At 33.5% G+C, this 9,492-nt stretch overlaps 1 protein-coding gene across 1 annotated transcript; it reads left to right on the forward strand.

Annotated features, from left to right (window-relative positions):
* The first annotated feature begins 808 nt into the window (after window positions 1-808).
* LOC132724385 (uncharacterized) lies at window positions 809-6,416 on the forward strand. The gene is made up of 5 exons (XM_060709238.1): window positions 809-1,126; window positions 1,943-2,415; window positions 2,665-2,813; window positions 2,974-3,113; window positions 3,614-6,416. Exons 1-5 carry the CDS (start codon window positions 834-836, stop codon window positions 5,385-5,387), a joined length of 2,829 nt encoding a protein of 942 aa, XP_060565221.1. The 5' UTR covers window positions 809-833; the 3' UTR covers window positions 5,388-6,416.
* The last annotated feature ends 3,076 nt before the right edge of the window (window positions 6,417-9,492 follow it).

The raw sequence follows: 9,492 nt of genomic DNA on the forward strand, positions 1-9,492 counted from the left end.
TATGTCACGTAGAGAAAATTAATAAACAGTTCAATCAGTATTATTGAAATTAGCTATTAATATTATTTCTTAAGCACGCATTATTATTTAATAAAATAATGATTTAAAATAAAAGAAAGGAGATGTTCTATATTGATATATATTGAAACAGACTTTAGTTACTGATAAGCTCCGCCTCCATAGCATGCTACATGTAACATCACTTGTGTATTAAATCTTGGAATATTAAGACGTACTCTTGTTGTCTCTTCTAGTTCAAATTATACAATAGTATACTTTACTGGACATCTCATTTGAGATATAATATTCTTGATAATATACTTGTCACTACAACAAAACATACAACAGCTATCTAGGTCTCTGATTATTATGCAGACGGTTCTCCCCCAAAATAAGGAGAGAACCGTCAGGGAGGAAACGTCAGGGAAGGAACTGGTAAGGCAGAGAATAGTCTGACAACCGACTCCGTCTCTGACATAACATTAAGAATTGAGAACAAAATCGGCGGCGTCTTCGACTGCTTGAAATAAGTAACAAAGTCACGTGTGTAACGCTGGTCAGCGCATGGGAAATGTCTACCTACATGTACAATCAGTTAGGCTTCTTAATTGGTAGAAGAGCTGCAGCTAGCTGCTAAGAAATGTACATAAGTATGAAAAAAAACACTCTTGAAAAAAAAACCTTGAGATACACGTACAGGATTTTAACATATTTATTTTCTTAATTAAATGTGCTACCCTAATTCAAAAATAAATATATAAAGTTATTTTGCATTCATATAAGATATCGGTGGTCTCCTTCGGGCAGAGCTCCCGAATTACGTGGTTTTAGTCATGCCGTCTCAGTTCTTTCCCTTTAATCCAAGACAAATGGCGACGTGTGATAAAGCGCGCGATGAACATTTCTATTGTAGTATTTGTTTGGAAATATATGACACACCTAGAACGTTACCGTGTTTACATTCATTCTGTCAGGAATGTTTAAAAGAATATATCATAAAGATTATAGAAAAACAGGATTCACAAACATTGTTATGTCCTTTTTGTAGGGCGGACACGAAAACAGATCACCTTAAGTTTAACAGGCTGGGCACATCTCCCAATCGGGCTAAATTAGCTCAATCGGGGTAATTTAGCCCGATTGAGCTAAAATCCAATGAATGAAAATGATAAAATGTGTCTGAAATTTATGGAAGCGTATAAAATCGAGTACTCTCCCTTGTCATGATGTGATCCAGTTTCTACAATAACACATCTGATACATTAAAATATGCTGTACTCGCTTGATCTTATTGCGCAATTTGGTGTAAAAAATACCGAATTTTGAAAATTGGATCAACATATACCCAAATCTGTTATATTAACTCCAAAACTGTACAAAATTCTTCGCCCAAACTCCTCACAGCGGTTACGTCACGCTTTGCTACTTTAACTGCGCATTAGAAAATAAAAGTGGGAACAATAAGATTTATGAAAAACCATTGCATTATCCCAGAAAAGGCAGCATCTGTGTGTGATGTTTGTTTGAATTATGTACAGGATACCTTAATGATAGAACCAAGTCATAAAAAATTAAAGGCAGAAAATGATTGTAAAACATTTTTAGAAAATTTGAAAAATGATAAATTTGAAGAAAATGAATTAGTAGAAATTGTTGCAGCCATTGGTGAAAAAATTTCTTCAAATATATATGAAGATTCAATGGTTGTTTCGTCATCGTACAAGAGTATAAATTTTGATGATGATGTAAAAGTAAAAAAATATATAAAAAACAGAAATCGTATACTCACATAGATCTTTCCTATTACCTGTTGCAAATATAAAATCTGTAGACGAAAATGAGAAAAAAATAAAAGTATTGCTAGCAGCATTGACTGTTTATTGAAAGCCAGGAATCTTCCAACTATAACACCAATAATACCATTTTATAAAAATCTTATTAGCTATTATATCACTGGCAGCAAAATTATAACTAAATTGAATAGCGTACATTCCCCAGCAGGTAGCTATTCATGTCTAACTGAATGGCTGAAGAATGTCTCCGACACGTCCCTCAGTTACTCCGAGTCCACTGACACGTTTACTTATTTTGACAATAACCAAGTTGTGGCCAGAAATTGGCGGGTTAATCATAATTATAAATCAAAGGCAAGTGTTGTTACCACGGTTGTTAATATTATACCAGCAAAGAAAACAAATCTTCAAAAACAACAAGAAATTTCACCGTCAAAATGGTATTACAACTGTAATAATGTTGACACATTTTCAAAAATCAAATCAATGTTGCATGACAATGAATCGGTCTTCCAAAATGTAAGGAATAAATTTATTGAAAAACGACTGGCCAAAGTTGTCAACGACATGGGAGCACACAACACTAGTATGACACGTGATTACATTGATGAAAAAATTGAAGGTAATTTCTGACATAATTTGTATTCATTATCCCAAAATATTGTAAAGATTTAGATTATATTAGATTTTGTTTCGTTGCATAAGTAATAATAAAGCAAATAAATCTAATTACACGTACAAAATTACATCATGAACGCATTTTGATTTCGTCATGAATTCAGACAAACACAATGTCTATTTAAATGTCATGATGCAATAGTTAATTTGTCTTTAATTTCTCAAATTCAATTACAATTATATTTATATTCAGCTGGAGTTAATCCAGTCGTTGAACAGGATATGTTTCATCATTATAATTGGATTCCAAGCATGCACCATAAAGAGTCCCCGAAAGTTGTTGTAGGAGAGCCTATAATGGTCAATCCATGCTCTTATGCTTCTGTGACAAAAGTTCTACAGGTACACATTCTCTTAAAATTAGTGTAAAAAAATTAATATATAACATGTGAAAAACGATTATTATAAGAATCATTTGAAACAACAAACAAGTATTAACAATTACTGAAACTAAAATTATTCAATTATTATTGATGCTTTACAAACGAATATATCATTTCAGAATCTGCAGAAAGTTCAGAGAATGAATACGAATAATCATCAATATACACGTGTTCATATGTACTTACCGACATCTCTAGTCTTCACTGCATACGAACTCAATATGACCTCAAACCGAAAAACTCGTGCAAAAGTCATGTGGTATATTTTATAAACATATATATAGATATTATTATTTTTAATTCATTTTACATGTATAAAAATAATTATGATGTTTCTAAAATATGCACACACCCTATATCAATTAATGAAAAACAATAGATTAAAGTGTTTCGTGCATGACGGATTTTAATCAATCTTTCCAAGATGGCGTCGATGATGAAGCTGCGTTGAATTGGCGAAGAATTTTGTACAGTATTGGAGTTAATATAACAGATTTGGGTATATGTTGATCCAATTTTCAAAATTCGGTATTTTTTACACCAAATTGCGCAATAAGATCAAGCGAGTACAGCATATTTTAATGTATCAGATGTGTTATTGTAGAAACTGGATCACATCAAGACAAGGGAGAGTACTCGATTTTATACGCTTCCATAAATTTCCGACACATTTTATCATTTTCATTCATTGGATTTTAGCTCAATCGGGCTAAATTACCCCGATTGAGCTAATTTAGCCCGATTGGGAGATGTGCCCAGCCTGTTTAAAGAAGTTGACAAGTGGCTGGAGAATTTTCCAATAAACTCTTCATTACATGACATTTTAAAAGAGAACACGTTGACCATGTGTTCAAAAGGAAACGAGTGTGAAGCATGTTTAAGGGAGGATATTGAAGTTGAAGCTATTGTTTATTGTTATGATTGTTCTGAAAAACTATGTGAAGATTGTAAAAGACATCATAAGAAGAATAAGTTATTATCAAACCATAAACTGGTTGACACAAGTGATGACCTGGAGGGAAAGAAAGATTTTACAGATTTAGAGTACTTAGCAAACCTGTCCAAATGTCCAATGCATGATAGCAAAAGAGTGAAGTATCTTTGTAAAGATCATGATAAACTCTGCTGTAATGAATGTGCCATTGTTACTCATAGAGAATGTGAAAATATGGTTCCACTAAGTGATGAAATACAAGCAAAAAAGAGCACAGAATCTAGTATTGAAAAGAGACTTGATACAATTGATAATTACGTTGTGAAGCTGATAATGCATGAGACTTCATATTTAACGAAACTTGGTAGAAAAGAAGATGAAACAAAAGACTGCTTAAAGGATCTTAAGGCAAAGCTAGATGCTGCCTACAACAAGCTTGAAACAAAAATCATGCATGAAATGTCTGAAAGGAAACGGGCATTATCGAAAGCTAGTTCCTTATTGACAGAATCAGCAGAAAATCTGAGAGATGCTATTACACAGTGTGCAGAAAAAATGGAAAAAGCAAGAACATATGGGACAGTGACACATATATATCTCATGGAAAGAGACATTGATAAACAAGTTACAGAGTTTGAGAAAACATTCACAACTCTTCGACAACAATCAAGCAAGTCGTTGATCACTCTGTCAGAAGCACATCCACTTCAAGATGTTATAAGAAATGTTGAAAATCTTTACCAGATCAAAGAAATGAAAGAAAACCCAGTTTTGCCTACAATTATGAAAACTAAAGATTTCATGAATAGGAAACTTACTTTAGAACATGAGGTCAGATTGAATGAGAGTCCACCAAGGTATTGCGTCTGGATTGGAAATTACATTGTTGTATCATTTGAAGACGCTTGTAAATTAGTTGCTTACAGAGCAGACGATGGTTCACCTGTTACTTCGTATCGATGTTATTCACCTACATCAGTAACGGCAACCGAGAATAATGAGTTTGCTGTTGCCATACCATCATCAAGGAAAATAAATATAATGAAGATTCACCAGAATCAACTGATGTGTTTAAGAGAACTAATTTATGCAAGTCCTGACCTTATTGCTTATGATAAAAAGAACAAACATCTTTTGATATTGTCAAAGTCAAGAATGTTGATTCAAAAGATGAGTCTTCATGGGAAAGAACTTGGAGGTAAAGACAATGGTTGCATAGATCTAATAAATATTGACAGAAAGATACTGCATGGCACTTGCAACTTCTATATTGATTCTCTGTATGGATTTATTTTTGTTTCTTTACACCATTGTCAGGAATTAATTTGCTTTGACACGTCTGGAATATATATATTCCATCATACACTTGAATATCCGTGGTCGGTTATTACAGACTCACAAGGAAATGCATATGTCACAAGTTACAAGAAAAATTGTATTCAACTACTTCGTCCCAATGGACTAGTAGTAAAATCTAACCTATTAGGAGAATGTAAAGTGACAAAACTATTGGCAATTTCTCTCAACAAAGATATGAACAAAATGGCTGTAACATCAGATGACAGTGGAGGAAAATTGAGATTATTCAAATTTGAATAAAATTATTTTTACACTTGAAAACACCTTTAAAATGGTTATATATTGGACTTTAAAGTGTTGGTATAAAACATAGGACTGTACAGATATGTTTCAAGGTGTTTTAGGCAGATTTTTTTACTTGAAAAGCCATTAATCAAATGTAACATACATGTATATATTTCACTTTATTTGTCTTGAATGACGAATAATGAGCTACAGTTGCAGAATAACTTTGATTTTATAACAAGCAATAGTTGCTTAATCAACACAATGTATAAGACATACATAGGGCATAACAAATGGTTGTAAATTTGTAGTATAATTTTCAGTTTATGAGAAATGTGAAAATTGTGTATTATCTTTCACAGTTGTTCATGTATAATATTTTATGATTATTTGTAAGAAAGATCAGAATTATGTAAACTGTGTAAAGGCTAGTTTTGTTGATGTTGTACGTATGTGTTTGATACAAGAAAATGATAAAACATTGCTCATTTGGCTGAATAAGACGATTGACACACCTGCTTTAATTATTTGACTAAGAACTTATTCTATTGTATGTATTGTAGGCTTAATGAGGGTCCATCTGCACTTTTAGGCACACCAAGTGTACGTACACTAAGGAGAAGCCTTATGTTTTCTTATAAACATACTGGCAATTCCATACTTGTCTCTTCAATTTCTGTCTCTGGGAATCTGTTGTCAGTCATAACAGACAGGGATATGTTTACAAGTTTTGCACAGCACGGTTGTTGTGCACAAAAGAAAAAATATACTATCTGCCCAATACATAAAGTATGACCAAGGTCTTAAGTGTTGCATGCAACACAATCATCATTCATGCATGACATTTTGGACTGTAAAGAAGTTTGTTCAATGGCAATGTCTTTAAAGTCTGGAATGAACAAAATGGTTGTACATAACATTTAGCAAAACACCAGTGATGATGATAAAAATATCAAGATTATAAGTAAAATTATTAAAATATTTTTCAAATTGGCAATGTCAAAATTATATATTATGTCAGTAATTTGAGTTTGTCTGGTGGATAATAATAAATTGATTATTTATTATTTTATTGTTTTGCCTTTTAGCTTGGCTATTCAATATGAATAAGTAGAGCTATCCTAGTCACCAGAGTGTCGGCGTAACGACTTATGTTAAAGTTTTTGTAATACCTCAAATATTTTCAAAGTCCATTGACATATGGCTTTGAAACATTGCACACTTGTTCACCATTATGACCCTAACCTGTAGACATGAGGAGGTAACTATCAAGTATTTTGACAGGATTATGCCCCTTCTTTGACTTAGAATTTACCTTCAAGTTTTCGTACCACCTCAATGGCTTTGAAACTTTGCACAGTTGTTCACCATCATGCCCCCAACATGTACACAGGAGAAGGTAACTATATCGAGAATTTTGACATAATTATGCCCCTTTTTCGACTTCTTTGAAAGCATTATAGGACTCTCTCCCCAAGGCTTATAACTGTAACATGGATTTGAAGAAAGATTTGGCCCGTTTGTTAAATTTTACATTATCAAAGCTCTTTTACTATCAAGCACTAAGAATAGTCGAGCGTGCTGTTCTAACTACAGCTCTTGTTAGATGGTCAGATTCAAGTTAATTTGTCGAAAAGCTATCAATATATATAGTCTCCTTTATTTGAATGCTCACAAAATTGACATCTGTAAAACCTATGTTTGATATCACCATATTGTATAGTAACTCCAGTGCAAAGAAGAATTCTTTGTATTTTAAAATTATTTTTTGATAAATAAGCACATACATATAGTTCATCAAAGGCATTTTAAGATACCGTAATTTAATGAAATGATTTGTTTAAGAAACTGTTTAATGTTTAATAACAGATCAATCTCTGAAAAAATAAGATTTACTAGTTGATCAAGAATTTCTCAGATAAAAAAAAATGCCCAAGTTTTGGTAGGTTATAGTAATATGCAGACTTGAAAACTTTACTAAACAAATTGTCTCCCTTCAGCAATTTACTACAAGATGTATTAATGCTTATTTGATAGTTGAAATTACTTATATAAAATAAACATGTCTACACACAGAAACTCTACACACTTTAGAGAAACACATAATACATAGTGTGATTAAGTAAAACTGGCAGTTAAGAGGACACCAAGTTAAGGTAGTCTTACTGCAGTGCTTTCATGCCAAAAGAATTCTAACATCGCCCAATATCTTAATAAATTGTCATTTCCAGAATGTTATTTTTCACAATCTTCGGTATTCAATATGTTTTAACCATTTATAACCGGAATTCAGTACATATCCATTTTATCTCTTTTATCAAATTACCTGCTCAAGTTGAAATGATCCTTTGCAAACAAATGCACTAAACAAAAGGAAATGTCTTTAAGCTGAGTGATTCTTGTTGGATACAGGAAACTACATCATTTTCTATTTGTTTGTTTCTGGTATATTTGTTGCATTGTTGGGTGTATTTTTATCCAAACAAAAAACAACAAATATCCTATCTCTCCGTCCTTCCATCATTTGTGTCCAGAGCGAAACCTGAAATGGTTTTTTAGCTTGACTTTTTTTTTTTTGAATAAAAAGGGGAGGTATTGTTATAGTCCTGGGGCATTGCCGTTGCTGTCCGCAAACTTGTACCTGGATCATAACCGATGGAATCGGGAGGGGGATATAGTTTTGGCGTTGTCCGTCCATCCGTCCGTCCGAATTTCGTTTCCGGAGTAGTTCTCTGCAACTTCTGGCTGGAATTCAATGAAACTTTATGGGAATCATCAATATCAAGAGGAGATGCGCATATCGTTGGCTTGTTTCGGTCCGACCCTTTAACTCAGAGTTATGGCCCTTGATTAGTTATGTAGTATGCATATAGAGTAAAAATCGTTTCCGGAGTAGTTCTCTGCAACTACTGGCTGGAATTCAACGAAACTTTATGGGAATCATCAATACCAAGAGGAGATGCGCATATCGTCGGCTTGTTTCGGTCAGACACTTTAACTCAGAGTTATGGCCCTTGATTAGTTATGCAATATGCATATGGAGTAAAAATCGTTTCCGCGCTACTTCTCTGCAACTACTGGCTGGAATTCAACGAAACTTTATGGGAACCTTCAATACCAAGAGGAGATGCTTGTTCCGGTCAGACACTTTAACTCAGAGTTATGGCCCTTGATTAGTTATTTAGTATCCATATAGAAAAAATATTTGTTTCCTCGCTACTTCTCTGCTACTACTGGCTGGAATTCAATGAAACTTTATGGGATACTAAGAGGAGATGTGCATATAGTAGCCTTGTTCCAGTCAGATACTTATAATTCAGATTTATGGCCCTTGATTAGTTATGTAGTATGCATACATCTCATTGGCATTTCCAGATTTTACTATTTAACACAAAGTTATGGCTCTGTTATTGCCCTGAATATTTATCAAGTTCAAAGAATATTACTGTTTATGCCATGATTAATATATAAATAAAGCCTTATGTCTTCTTAATTTATGCCATGATTAATATATAAATAAAGCCTTATGTCTTCAGTTGTTGTGTTAATAATAACCAGTACTCGGCGGGGGATATAAATTCAACGAATTTGCTTGTTAGTTCTTGGTGTATTGTCTTCATACTTGGCCACAACAACCCTTGGGACAAGACAGTAACCACACTAACCTTGACCTTCATCCATAAATGACCTTGACTGACAGACGACAGAGAAGTGATCCCTGTATGTCGCCACTACTCTGTAAGGGCGACACAAAAATGTTTATTTTTTGACCAAGCTGTTCTGAGATATCTGTTTGAACTATTGTTGGAGAATAGATCTCATACTAGGGCTTTGTAATTTTCGGGTTCCAGCACTTGAATGAGAATTAAATGTTAGTGTGTCCTCTTTTTACAACTTCACCTATTCAGCTGGAGATTTGGCAGTCAGTGACTGGTTCTGGTTTGTCACCAGGCAACTTCTTACCAAATGTTATGCTAAACAAGTGTGGCAATGTAACAAAATAGGGCTGTGAATGACTAGACTACTTCATTTGAAACCAAGTTTTTATTTATAGGGACACTACTACAGTTTTTTTGACATTACATGACTGGAAGTGTCTTTGGTGTTGGTTTTTTCCCCT

The sequence above is a fragment of the Ruditapes philippinarum genome, unplaced genomic scaffold, assembly GCF_026571515.1.
Source record: "Ruditapes philippinarum isolate M1 unplaced genomic scaffold, ASM2657151v2 ctg224_1_1_1_1, whole genome shotgun sequence".
In the NCBI taxonomy this organism is placed as follows: domain Eukaryota; kingdom Metazoa; phylum Mollusca; class Bivalvia; order Venerida; family Veneridae; genus Ruditapes; species Ruditapes philippinarum.

Coding starts and splice junctions, on each gene's coding strand:
- LOC132724385 (XM_060709238.1), top strand. CDS start 834: ATGCCGTCTCAGTTCTTTCCCTTTAATCCAAGACAAATGGCGACGTGT. Junction 1,127..1,942: donor GCTAAATTAGCTCAATCGGG/GTAATTTAGCCC, acceptor AAATCTTATTAG/CTATTATATCACTGGCAGCA. Junction 3,114..3,613: donor ACTCGTGCAAAAGTCATGTG/GTATATTTTATA, acceptor AGATGTGCCCAG/CCTGTTTAAAGAAGTTGACA.